This window comes from Limulus polyphemus, unplaced genomic scaffold (assembly GCF_000517525.1).
Source record: "Limulus polyphemus unplaced genomic scaffold, Limulus_polyphemus-2.1.2 Scaffold2547, whole genome shotgun sequence".
Taxonomy (NCBI): Eukaryota; Metazoa; Arthropoda; class Merostomata; order Xiphosura; family Limulidae; genus Limulus; species Limulus polyphemus.
The window spans coordinates 18,977-33,665 of record NW_013668157.1 but is presented as its reverse complement, the minus strand read 5'-3'; the positions used below and the strand labels follow the sequence as shown (position 1 = coordinate 33,665).

General features: G+C 31.8%; 1 protein-coding gene and 1 long non-coding RNA gene across 3 annotated transcripts in view; both read right to left on the bottom strand.

Moving 5' to 3' along the window:
- Positions 1-701, bottom strand: part of LOC111087733 — a 1,851-nt gene extending 1,150 nt beyond the window's left edge. The window contains exon 1 of the long non-coding RNA XR_002612386.1: positions 11-701. This is a non-coding gene — a long non-coding RNA (uncharacterized LOC111087733). The remainder of the gene's footprint in view (positions 1-10) is intronic.
- LOC106467259 (receptor-binding cancer antigen expressed on SiSo cells-like) overlaps positions 1-12,076 on the bottom strand; it is a 17,190-nt gene extending 5,114 nt beyond the window's left edge. Inside the window, exons 1-4 of one of the 2 annotated variants that reach the window (XM_013927588.2) lie at positions 11,993-12,076; positions 6,597-7,018; positions 3,913-4,065; positions 792-881 (exon numbers count right to left, since the gene is read on the bottom strand). In XM_013927588.2, the coding sequence (XP_013783042.1) occupies positions 792-881; positions 3,913-4,065; positions 6,597-6,779 (426 nt within the window). In that variant the 5' untranslated portion in view covers positions 6,780-7,018; positions 11,993-12,076. Of the gene's footprint in view, positions 1-791; positions 882-3,912; positions 4,066-6,596; positions 7,019-11,351; positions 11,464-11,992 lie in introns of those variants that run through there. The other variant, XM_022395393.1, reaches the window with a different exon arrangement.
- Positions 12,077-14,689: the final 2,613 nt, after the last annotated feature.

The following is a 14,689-nucleotide window of genomic DNA, read 5'->3' as shown; positions in this document are numbered from 1 at the left end:
GTGTAACAACCTGCTTTACTCTAACGTAACCGTGTAACAACCTGCTTTACTCTAACGTAACCGTGTAACAACCTGCTTTACTCTAACGTAACCGTGTAACAACCCGCTTTACTCTAACGTAACCGTGTAACAACCTGCTTTACTCTAACGTAACCGTGTAACAACCTGCTTTACTCTAACGTAACCGTGTAACAACCCGCTTTACTCTAACGTAACCGTGTAACAACCTGCTTTACTCTAACGTAACCGTGTAACAACCTGCTTTACTCTAATGTAACCGTGTAACAACCTGCTTTACTCTAACGTAACTGTGTAACAACCTGCTTTACTCTAACGTAACCGTGTAACAACCCGCTTTACTCTAACGTAACCGTGTAACAACCCGCTTTACTCTAACGTAACCGTGTAACAACCTGCTTTACTCTAACGTAACTGTGTAACAACCTGCTTTACTCTAACGTAACTGTGTAACAACCTGCTTTACTCTAACGTAACCGTGTAACAACCTGCTTTACTCTAACGTAACCGTGTAACAACCTGCTTTACTCTAACGTAACCGTGTAACAACCTGCTTTACTCTAACGTAACTGTGTAACAACCTGCTTTACTGTAACATAACTGTGTAACAACCTGCTTTACTTTTTTTACAAATCAGCTGTGAAACAATTACCCCTCCTTTGAATATATATGTAATTCTATAAAAAAAACTTAACTTGTATACGAAACAAACAATCCTATTCAAACACCCATGTGTTTAAAACAACTCAAATAATCAGTATCCATAACCTTACCTGTATGACTAAGCCTTTGGTATCCATAGCAAGTCTACTTGACAAACCTTGAAATTTTGAGCTTTCAGTCTCTGGCTTCCGTACTAGTAGCTTTTAAGAGATATAAACACTCATAAAAAAAATAGTAATGTTGCAAAATAACTATTCATAAGGCTAGCAATATATAAATATATCAAATCTCTATTAACACATTTCTAGGAAACTTAGTATCTATAATAAAGTCACTTAAAAAAAAACTAAGCCCCCATATAAATATCAGGATTTATCATCATCACATTATCCAAGAAGATCAAAACTACCCAAATTATAATATTTATGCTTTTCCACCACTACCATCTATTTGTAATAAACAAACAAGAAATTATCTTTGTTATTAATTACCATTATTATCAGACATTTTTAATGAAAAAAACAAACACTACAAATAAGATTGTATAATTCACAGTGCTCAAAATGGGACAAAATAAGTAGGAGTGAGACAGGTCTCACAAATCCCAGGATGCACTTCATAAGAAGAAATAATCGTGGTATGGATAGCTTTGATTTTTAGAAGTGGGGGTTTATTATACCCCTCATCTCAAGCACTGATGCTTTACTATTATTAATACTATTACTTATATAATTATTTCTCAAGCAAAATTAAACTAAATAAACTAGAAGTAGCACGTACACTTTGTCATTCTCAACACGTTATTGTCATGGAATTGGGTTTCAATACCTGCAGTGGGTAACAGATAGCCTATTGTGTAGCTTTGTACTTAACACCAACCAAACATAATGGCAATATTTTGATTAACTGTACAATTAAAAACCGTTATTTCAATTATCTGATCATTTTCATGAGTCATGATGCTAATCAATTAAGCTGAAGAAACTTGAATCTATGAAAAATCAGAAGAAGGAATCATAATGGCAATATTTCAATTATGGATAGTTAGAATAATCTAAAACAGTTGGAAACAAATTTAAATTAGTGGATTATTTTCATGTCATTAATTTCGGTTATCGGACGGTTGGAATAAACAAAAACATAGCGATAATCATAAATATTAGTTGAATATTTCCATGACATTAATTAATTTAATTGTAAGTTTGGTTAATTGATTATTTTACATGCCACAAATTGATGTAGTCGATGATCATAGGCAATCGATTATACTGTAATTACCTAGCTCTAATAGCATCATTTATCTTAAAAACATATCAATTATCTATATAATAAAATTCGGTGTCTGTGTGTAACACAGCTCCTCCTAAACTGCTGGTTGCACCAACTTCAAAGTGGTACCGAACAAATCATCTCAGTCCCTAGGTTTGCACAAAGGTAAAATTTTTCACCCCACCCCTTGGGGGTGGAGGGGATTTTTCCCAAACCCCTTCTCCTGAACTGCTGGTCTCACAAACTTCTAAGTGATACCAAATGATGCGAGGTTTGCAAAAAAAAGTATAATTTTTAAAACAACCCCCTTAGGAAACACGGTAATTTTTCAAAAACACTTTTACACAAATTCCCCAAAATCAGCCCCCAAATTTGGTATTGATTTACATTATGATACACAAATAAGTAAGCCTACTAATTATCATTCACAACTTGGTCAAAGAAATTAAATTAGCATTATAGTGGTAATGATCATTAAAATTAATGAGTGAGAAATAGTAACTCGAGAATTAAATTAGCGTTATAACAGCCCTGTAAATGTGACCCATAAGGCCACAGGTTCTACTATCTCTTGACAGATAACACCGTAACATACGAAACTATACACTATTACATTCTTTTACAAATGAACAGAATAATTTAATAAGCAACAGTCCAGCTTATTGTTACTAAAAAATAATTACAACAAGATCCGATAACTTAGATTTTACCAAATGAAAAACTTGCTCTACGTAGACAACATAATGAACAGCTGTAATTTCTTTATGCAAATATCCTCTGACTAAAATTGTTCAAAATTGTTAAATGCTCTATTGTTTCTATTTTTAATTTGATCTATGTTTCTGTAATTCTTTCCTTTATTGATTCTGACTTTTTTTCAGTTCACCGTACACGTATTTAATAAACCTTCTGTCATTTAACCCCCTCTACTGTGTGTCTGTAAGGCTGTGAACTGTGTAACAAGAAATCTCTTTAAATTGACATTATATGAAAAATGAGTGTTTTATAATTCAATTCCTATAGAATCAGATGCCTACAAAACTTTTACCAAATCAATCTAGATGTAACATAATTCATTTAACACATCCACAACCTGTAATGTAACTGCTTCAAGTTTTAGTATCTTCATTTAAAAACCGTCATCGAAGTATGCTCAACAATGACTGTGCTAGAGGCCCATATAACTTCCTTTTTCTATAACGAATATTCTCATTTCCTCAGTCTGTAAGTATGAAATTTGCACTACACTTAACTAAACAAAATGACGTAAAGTGATAAACTAAGCAAAGACCATCAGTTCGTGTCAGCAATGACCTACTACTAATATAAATACTGCTTATAATCTGGGAAAGTACTTGTGAAAAGTATTGGACTTAAATGGACTGAACAATTAAAACTTATACAATATTTTGCAGCTTTTATCAATTTAAATATCTGAGAAAAAAAAAGAGGCCCATAAATAGAGCTGAGTAGGGATTATAAAGTCTTCTACCTGGACTACCCAAGATTACAGATAATCCTCTAAGTCTTCACAATACAGTGTAAATAGAACCATTAGGCTAGTGTTCTACCATCTGTGCTACACAGGGTCCCAGCCATTCTTCATCTTAGCCATCCCAACATTTAATCTATCTTGTAATACTGCCACTCTTCAATTTAATAGTTAGTTAAATCCTTGCCTTTACAAGGCACAAGGGGTCAGTACTTTTGAACTCTGGTTTCAAGAGGCACAAGTGGATGAGAATGGTCACCTATTCACCCTGAATGGGATGGCAGCCAATCGCAGGTTAATCTCTAGCTTAGAACTGGGTGGACTGGAACAAGTGGGGTAAAGTGTCTTGCTCAAGGACACAACAACACGACATGGGCCAGCCTCAAACTCAGTCATCCAAAGCACGAAACTACCGAGCCATGCTGCTCCATTCAATTTATAAGTTTACAATAAGAAGGAAGCATATTTACTCTCTTTGGTTTGGTAATTTCTGGTGTCATATCTTTAAAAAAATCCACATCATGTTCCTGATCCGTGAAACCTGATGTACTGGCATTTCTTTCAACTCTCACAGAATTTGGCATGTCATCTTCCCATACTTCCCAGCTCTGCAATTCTGGTGCCTAAAAAAAAAACAAGCACAGAAAATTAGTAATTGAATACTTGGCAATAACCATAGTATGAATAAAGTACATAAGCTAAGACAGATACTTTGAACATTGAAAGTCATACTTACAGTGCCTTAATAGCACATTTCAGTCATTAATATCAACTCTCAGATACACACGAACTAGGTATTACTACGTGCCTACACGTTCATCTTCTATTTTCTTTTTACTCAAGCCTCTCGGAATATTGTTTAATCGAGTTAAACCAGATATCTATTAGTAGCCCCACTCCAAAACTTTTAGAACAATGTTGGCCCGGCATGGCCAGGTGATTAGGGCACTCGACTCGCAATCCGAGGGTCGCGGGTTCGAATCCTGAATCGTACCGAAACATGTTCACCTGGTGTCCGAACTAGGACGTCAGTCCTACTCCTACAAAGTCATTCATAATACATTGTGAAAGGGTGGGCATACACACAAAAAAAATAAAAGGGTGTACTTCTGTGTTTTTTTTTTGCGTGAACTAGTATGCAATCAAAAATAGCATAAGTACACAAAGTACGTGTCCTACAAGCAACACTGTCATTTGTATAACCTACTAAATGAATATCAAGTTTTTTCAGAGTTAAAACTCATATTTCATCTTTTTTTTCTGCCTCTACCATAACACTAAACTGTAGTAAAATCATCAGTGAAGAGAAGTTGGAATGTATGATATCAAATAAATAATACCGTTTCTCACCAGTTCAATTTAAAGATATTTACAATTTCAGCTATTAAAGATTTAATTTTATTGCCAGTCATTATACCTGACATACACATGAAACAATAAATTATATGTTTATGTAACAGCTCATGACATGAGATGAGCCAGTGCCAGTACTAAATACGCTAGTGTGATTAAAAGTTTACAGTTTCTACATTTTCATTACTTTTATTATAAAACTATTTACCAATAAATAAAAACCAAAAATGTGGCATTTACTTTCGATTGAGGCCTTTTTTTGCACTTAGTTCAGTAACCCTACTTTTCTCTCACTATGTTGATTGTTCACAATTAAAATCTATGTAACTTTTAAATACGTATTTCAAAACAAAAAAAAGTATGTTTCAAACATTAGGATAGAATGTCCAAAAACTATCATCATTTATCTAGCTGTCTAACTAAGCTATAAATAGATTTAAAACAAAATTATATTACTGCTCAGAACAATGACTACTCAACATAAATCCAAGCTTTTCTTTTCAACTTCCACCTTTAACTCTTTAAGTGTGTAATTAAATTTTGGATTGGTTCTCGAAAAGTGTCAATTATCCACTAACAAATTAAATTTGGAATTTAACCTTTTTATAGAACATTTACAATATCAAAATCCACTAGTTGCACTTTTGCTCGGTGATGCACACATGGTACTAAGGCAGGAAATTCAAGCATGTGTGAGTATCCTGATTATCCCACAATGATAAAAAGTTTTTTGACAAAGTTGGGGAAATCTGCTTGTTGCACCAAATGGTTATAAATGTCAATTCAGATAAATCCGATTATATTCATCCAAAGAGTCATCCTCCAAATATAAACAATATTAAGATACCCGTACGTTAGAATATGCTCTTTCTATTGGTTACAAATATGTCCATCAGACAAATGGATATAATTTAAATATTGCTGGAAATGTGTGAAAAGATGGGAGGGGCTCTTCAAAGGGGGGGGGATAAGAAATTTATACTTTTCTCAGAAAATAAAAAATATAGGAGGTTCAAATTTAAAATTTTTGTCCATAATTAGTTGCAGTTTGTATTTTTAATTGGTTGTAAGCCTCAGCAATATACGCTGATAAGGGTTGTTTAATTAGATTTTTAACTTACAAGGTTTTACGTTTTTACCCACTAATACCTAACTCCTCGTTCTCCACAACACAAGTGCTCCTCTTACCGACTTTTGTTACAGTATTAAAATATATTATTCCCGATAGTTGAACGACTTACGGAGCTATCCAACGAAAGAAACAAAATAAAAGTATAATTTATAACAATGTGGGTGAGTAATCTTGTATCTTTGGAAATAATAACTTACAATCAAAGTAACCTAAGAAACCAGAGCAAAATCAAAAATTCAACCTGGCCATCAGTATAGATAATTAAATATATTTATCAAGATTAGAATTTTTCATTTCATCAGTTCAGTACTTTCACTTTTAACAATATTTTTGATTGTAATGTTATTTGTCTGAAAGATCCTGCTTTGTAATTTATAACCAACCAGTTATATACCCAAGTTACCTACCATCAAAACAAGTAATTTATATATTCTCTCTGTTTGTTTTTACCTGCCTTGCTACTTATAATTCTTTCAACAGCAACAATGTTTAAGATTAGATATAAACAATCTTGAAAAACCTTCTTTCAAAATTTAAATTAAAAATTATGTTTAAATAGTATATAATATATATAATTTGATTATCCTAGACAATCTTTCTCTTGACTCCTTAGCATTTTAACAATTACCGCACTAAAAAAAAAACATTCATATATCAACACATAAATACCTGCAAATTTAATGGTGAACTCTGATGCTTTGAATTTACAGTCACGGGAAGAACAGTGTCAGAATGTCGCCGTCTTCGTTTAAAACAACAGAAAGCTCTTCGGACAACCCCAAAGATTACAAGGAATATTCGTCCAAATTTTGCTAGCAAGGCTTTTAATACAGTCATAACTGTTGAATTCATTGCACAGCAAAGTTTTTCAATAGAAGTTTAAGTAAAGTAATACAGAACTCATAAGTAGCTAAGTGTCATAACACTCAATTTAACAGGGAGGTTACAGACACATTGTAGTATGTCTCGCAGTTTGACCTAGAGGTGGCAGACTTTGTGTTGAAGATGACAAGTGCCATGTATTTTCTATTTAATCTTTCATAAAGATGTTATTGGCGTACACTTGGGTAGGTCATTCACACCTAAGATACCTATTTATTAAAGAAAAAAGAAAAATTACAAAGTTAAAATATAATATTATACAACAACAAGGTTCATGAAAAGTCAGCAAACTCTGAACTTCATGTTTAAATAAATCTGAATCCTAATGAAATATATAGTAACAATTCATGTTTAAATGAATCTGAATCCTACTGAAAAATATAGTAACAAGTCATATTTAAATGAATCTGAATCCTACTGAAAAATATAGTAACAATTCAGGTTTAAATGAATCTGAATCCTACTGAAAAATATAGTAACGAATCATGTTTAAATGAATCTAAATCCTACTCAAAAATATAGTAACAATTCATGTTTAAATGAATTTGAATCCTACTGAAAAATATAGTAACAATTCATGTTTAAATTAATCTGAATCCTACTGAAAAATATAGTAACAATTCTTATTTACTGGCAATGTGTTCAATAAAAAACTTGCAAACAGCCAATGGTAGAACCTGAATGTTAACAATACATACATAAGGTTGGAATCCAAAGCTAATAATGTTGGTCACTCTAGAGTTTCACTTGGTTACTTGTTGTGGTTTGTTGGTGTGTATTGACAAAAAATCATGATACTCCCTGAACTCCCTTTTTATACCTAATACTGAAAACATAAACTCGGAGACTGTAAGAAACGAGGGCATTAGCAGTAAGTAAATGGCTTTAGTAATTTAATAGTTTAGAAGTGAGCATTTACAAGAATTTATCTAGAACTGACAGATGATTGATTTACTGCAAAATTAAACTTTATTTACTAAAGAGATATGCAATCCCTCAGTAACAAAACTAGTTGTTCCAAAACCCCAAAATAAAGAATTAAAGTTTCATATCAGTGAGCGTACTAGCACTCTATGTAACGATGGCACGGACGCCTGTTATGAAGCAATTCAAAAACATCTGGATTTTCTTCTCTACAGGTCATCAGAAGCTAGATATGAAGAGCTACCTGGTGCATTAGCTCTATTTCCGGTGTATATAATACTTTTCACCTATTTAGAACATCCCAAAGTTGAAAACAGGAGAACAGCCAAAATCGAGATTTCTTATTTTTTGTTCCTCATCATCTTTCTTCAACAGGCCTAGCATCTACCCAGTTCTAGCAGTAATTATAATTTTATCATCATTTGATAGAGCAAAACAGTACACGATCTTTGACTACCTATTTCATTATTATTACATGCAAAATTTATAAAGCTTTAGAATACACTCCATAATATAGTGACCCACATACGCTGTAGGGCTGGCTACTAAATTTGAAAAAAGGAACCAAACAAGATAGGAATGGAAGTAGACACATGACTTGATCAGCTAATGATTACATAGCAGACTAAGCTGTCTCGACTTTACACGGAGAATAAAATCCCTATGTTACTGGCAAAACAAACAGAATCTTCAATCGTAAAAAAGTAGTATTCTAAAGTCAACTAAAGGAAAGCTACGATGATGAAAGCTGAGATTTTATTCAAGCACCACACTTTTGAAAGATAAAATGTAGGGATTTTATTCTCCATATAAAATCCAGACAGTTTAGTCTGCTACGTGATCATTAGTTGATCAAGTCATGTGTCTACTTCCATTCCTATCTTGTTTGGTTCCTTTTTACAAGTTTAGTAGCCAGTCTATTTGTTTTTTTATTTAGTGATAATTTTATTTTCCTTGTAATTGTACAAGTTTTAAGTAGAGCTGCTAGATTAGAGAAATTTGCTAATTGATTAATCAGCTGGCTAATTAATCAATTACGTTCTACTAATCAATTTTTCTCACACGATAGGGTGCTATGGTCAGTATTGTCACATTTTCTGTCCACCACGTTGTGAACATTCATATTAGTATTTGATCCAACCGTATATACTTATTACTCGTTCAAGTTAATAAAAATAACATGACAGACTGACAAGAACATGAAATCATGCATGCCCGGTGAAAGCTAAGCATTTTTCACTCAAATATATTTATCTTAAAATAGTCAAGAAATAGTTTTATATTAGTGTATTAAATTACACGGTATAACTTTATGGAAACTATAACTCTAATATTTATGAATACCACGTTTAAAATGCTTACAAGGTTGCTGTAAAAAGACATGCTTGCATTTGTGTATCTATGGTATTTCTACATGTAATATCTTTAGGATTTTTAAAGAAAATTTGGAATATTTACAAAACAAAAGATTAATTCCATACTATGGAAGCTAGTAAATCAGGATACAATTTGTAGATTGTTTCATGAGAAAAAAATTCAGAGAAACAACGAAGATACAATAAAAACTACGTGCCCTGCTAAGTGCTCTCCAGTCAAAGATAATTGCCTAATTAACTTTTGTTTTTTACATGGGCTAAATTAGGATTCAATGACACACTAAAAATACCATCATTTTTTCTTCTAACTGTCATAACACCAAAATTCCAAGTACAGGATAAGAATTAAAAAATTCAGAACATATGGCAAAATATCCCTACACATGAAACTAATAGTTTTATTTCCAACTTGTTTTAGTTTTATAGACATTTCCAAACCATCCTTCATTTATGGTAGATATTATCAGGTACAAAAATTTAGGATTAAGTTCATTTTTTAATCGTAAACTCATAAAAAAATATCTCATAAATGCAACATACAAAGCAGCAACAAGTTGAAAATATGATTATAATTCCACAGGTTTCTCTCTACAGTTTTGTACAACACTACTGTACTAAAACATTCAAATTTTTGTTGCTGAAAATAAACATTATTTTGTGACACTGACTACAAAATACTAAAAATAAAACTCTTGGGTTTCTATTGGACGTTACTCTCGTACATGCTCTTTAAAAAACTTTCTCCAGTATAGATAGAAGTGCTGCAAGACCAATCGGTCAGTCAAGTTGAGTGGAAAGAAAAAAGAAAATAGCATTATTACAAAAAACTGGGATATTTGGTACTAAATAAATTAATTGTTTGTTAAAAACAATCATTGCTTAAGAAAAGAGAATAGCATTGTTACAGAGCATTCAATTACCTACAAATATAATTCTAAGTGTCACTGGGGGTTGGATTACAAGTTCTGAAGAAAACAATTTAGATTTGGACATTTAAATGCTATATGGAAAAACAAACAAAAAACCTTGCATAACTACACCAATAACACGACATAAAACACACTGAAAATGTTAGGCATAATAATATACAAGTTCCAGCATAAATGAATCAGGTTTTACAAAACCAATCTTAAGTACACAAGATCCAAAATATTTTTATAAGAATTACTTTCGGAGAACCTCTGTATTTTTGACTAGAAAATGACTGTTTTTTTTGGGTTTTTTTCTTGGAAGTAATATTTGAATATTATGTAAAAAAATAATTTATTGAAAAATCAAAACTAATTGAGCTCTAGGTATAGCTATAGCAACATGAAAAACAAGAAGACATTAATCATGTTAACGTTACTTACTTCCCATGTAGTTTGGATTTACACCCCACACAGACTAGTCAGAGTTTAAAGTTGAAACAAAGCTTTAAATATCTCCCTTATATATAATAGCAATGAGTGAATTACAAAAACAAAAAGTATTTCTCATTATGGCTGAGTGATTAACCAAAATTACAATTACATTTATTTGAAATAAGTGTTTCCAATTATTACCATTTTTTATTATTCCAACAACCTAAAAAAGTTAGAGAGGACCTTACTGAGGTGTTCAAGATTATTATGGCATTTAACAGTTTAGATGAATCAAGAATAATAGGGCAACAGGGAACAAATTTTGGCAGGGTAGAAGATACCTTAAAGTTGGACAGTTTTACTTTTCTAACAGGGTAGTTAGCCTTTGGAATAGGTTGCCTTAAAAAGTGGTAAATGCAGTAAATCTGAGGTTCAATAAATACTTAATTTTAAAATATCAGGTCTGGATTTGCCTTGGTATATTTGAAGTGGATGGGACAGTCTCATTGGATCAATAGGCCCCTTGTTGCACTTATGTGTTACATTTAATGGGTTTTTCATTGGTCATAAGATATTATTAGAGGGGATTATATTTAGTTTTGTACATATTGATGTCAAGTGCTTCAAGAACATGAAACCTGAGACATTGCATGAATAAAATTACTTCTGTTTATATATATATATATTACATGTTTGCAAGTAATTCACTACTCTTTATTTAATGTTATTTTCATTAACACTATAACTGTATTACTTATATTAGTTATAATGTTTACTATATCTATTTCAATTATTATTATTAGGATTATTTTACAATATAAGCTTAGTATATTAGCTAGGAATTCTTCCGACACGAATGAAACGCTACAGCTTACTTACTCAGAATATTGTCAACTTACAGTTAGTCCTAGAAATTTCCAGTCAAACGGGGATGATTGAGGAGAATAAACTATGTTCATTAGAACTAGAAGTATTCTGATGAGTTCAAATACATTTGTATTTAAGATTACTGTATGTAAGAACACTATTTGGCATAAAAGTTCAAAATTAACAACCTAACAGTAATAGTTTTCTTCAATCGATAAAGCTTGGGGAAATTGCATAACTAGTATAAGCATGTACCGTTACGCTACAAGTACAACTTACATGTCGCTGCCATAAACTGTTAAAAAACTTAAAACTAAAAGCATACGAAAATAACAACAATAAACAAGATTTTCTTATACTTTCGGATAGTTGGTAAACCTACATCGTACATCACACTTAAATTTGAAGTTACAATTATGTGATGTAGTACCATGGTAGCCTAGCCTATATATAAATACTAGTGATACTATAAATTATCAATATCAGTACATATTACTATTCACAGACCTATAGTCAAGTCCTAGTTTTGTTTTGTTTTTTAATTAAATTTTAGTAATTTTTACGAACACTTCCGCTAAAGAGTGAAATACAGTTACAGACAGGGAGTTTTGTCCAAAACTTCTAATGTAAAAGTTAAACACTTTTATACAATAAAACAACTCAAATACCTTACCAAAATCACTAAATTCCAATAATATTCTGCTTGTCTTACTGAACGGTGAACACGAAAAATCTGCTTACGATAGTTCGTATAAACACTACTAGGTAACCCAATCAACATTTTAAAATATATATAAATATAACTTAATTAACTTTTTTAAATATTTAACTATATTTGTTAGTGTTCTTTCAAAGTCTCTAGGCATGTATTTTTCACATTAGATATATAACATTCTTTACCTTTCATTTGTACATTAACTTGTTTTAGTTCAACCGAACAATGAAAACAGCCTGTAAAACACTGTACAAGTTAAACACGTTTATACAATTAAACAACTCAGAAATCTTACCAAACACCACTAAATTCGAATAATATTCTGCTTGTCTAAAAATATATATAAATAAACTAAGCGTGACAGTAATTTAGTTTGAAGGAAGAGAAAGCAACATTACGTTTGACTGTTCTTCCCAACTGGGGTACTCCGAAACATAATTTGCTGCAGTGACTATAATCGTGATTGTAAACATTGGCCATAATTTTTAAAAGGATTTTTGAGAGAGAAGGAAACTGTGAAGAAGGTCGGCTGAGGCAAGATGCAATTCTTCTTGTCTAGTGGTGGTAGAGTCGATGTCTTACTGAACGGATTCTCATAAAGGCCCAAACAGATCTCAAGACATCAATAACCTCGAATCAAAAGACAAAGGGGTGACACTGGAAACTTTTCTAGTGGGTTTAAGGTGGATGGAGTGAAACCTCAACAACTTTCCAGATTGAATGTACACTTTGTACAGGATTAATTCATAGTAATTTAAAATGTATATTTTGTGCTTAATTGAGAGTCCCTTCTGTTTTACACGCGCATTAATGTATTTGGAGTTTTTTATTGTATGTTTTGTTTGCAAGTGGGTACCATTTTTGGTTTTTCATTATTTGGATATGTGTTTTTATGTTTATAATTATGGCGTCCTTGTTCTTTCACGTATGCCAATATGTATGAATGAGCAGAGATTAAAAAATTATTTATATGTATTGTTTCTTTTATTTGATATGTTTAACGCACTACAACTCGCTTATGCGCATGTGTGTTTAAAATCAGAAATGGTTAATTTTTTGAAGTGTTATTTGGTGTTTTTAAAATTAGTTTTTCTTTGTGAAAGAGTTTGATCTTTCTGTATTTTGTTTGCATTATGTCATTATGCATTATATATTTCATTCTATAAAGAGTTTTCATTTTACTATGAGCCTGGCATAGCCAGGTGGTTAGTGTGCTTGACTCGCAATCTGAGAGTCGTGGGTTCGAATCTCCGTCCCACCAAATAGGCTCAACCTTTCAGCCGTATGAGCGTTATAATGTGATGGTCAATCCCACTATTCGTTGGTAAAAGAGTTGGCTGTGGGTGGTGATGACTTCTAGTCTTTTACTGCTAAATTAGGGACTGCTAGCGCAAATAACCCTCGAGTAGCTTTGCTCGAAATTGAACAACAAAACAAATATTTTGCCGTATTTAAAAATGATCAGAATGTAAAATATATTAAACTGTTCCTTTCTAGAATAGAGGGGTTATCTTTGCTGAAGTTAACTTCAAATATGATCAGTTCTAAAGGATTTTTATTCTGTTTTTATTTCTATTTAATTATTTTAATTTAGTGATTACTTTTTGTTAGTATGTCGCTCTTAAAATGAACAATGTGACTCTGCATTTTCTTAATTTCTTTCCCTCTCTTTTTGATTTTTAGTTGATGTGATTATGTTGTTGTGCATTGTTTTATGTATGTTGAAGGGTTTTTATTTTGTTGTAAAATATCTACATTGATTTTCAATTATTTCTCTCATTATTTGTATTTGAGTGTGATTCATTGTAAGATCTGTTTCGTCCATGTGACGTGTACATTCTCTTTGGAACCAAAGAAAATTGATGTGCTCCTTGATCATGACGCCAGTTTATAGTTTTGGATTTAAAGTTAACCTTAATTGACATAAAATTTACAATACGTATATATGTCCTGTCATCAGATATGGTTCCCCAGCATGGCTAAATGTTTCTAAAGCACATGTTTTGGAATTACAAAAAATACAAAAGTATATTCTTACAAAAACATACAGAGTGCCACGTATTAAAAAAAAACAAAACACTTTTCTACATAAATACTCAAATATCCGTTATTGGGAAGAAGACTCCTAACTATCTCACCTTCATATTACAAAAAATAAAGCAAAACTGAACTTCTAAGTAACCTAGACAGCTACATATCGTCCATGATGAGTAAAGTCCTAAGCTCCTCTCCCCTTTAAATATAGTGAATAGTTCTCTACGAAACATCCACTGAGTGCTAGGCTAACTACTTTTAGATACATATTTAGTCTCAGTTTTTCTAAGAAAAGGTAATCATTTATGAAAATAAAATTATCTGTGTATGTTGAGACTCATAAGTGGGACTATTTTGTATGTACAGAACTCTATTGTATAAAACATGTATAAACATTCTACATGTATAAAACTTAGTGTAAATCAATGTGGTATGTTTTCTACCTTCTTTAAGTTATATAGGAATTTTTAAAATTCATTTATCTAGTTCAAATGGAATTTTAGTTTAAACTTCTAGTCCCTAATGTTATTGAAATTGTTGTGTTCTAGTTTCTTTGTTCTCTATAGTAAATAATGTCTATTCTGCCTGAGAGGATATTGTAGTAATATACAGCATCCATGT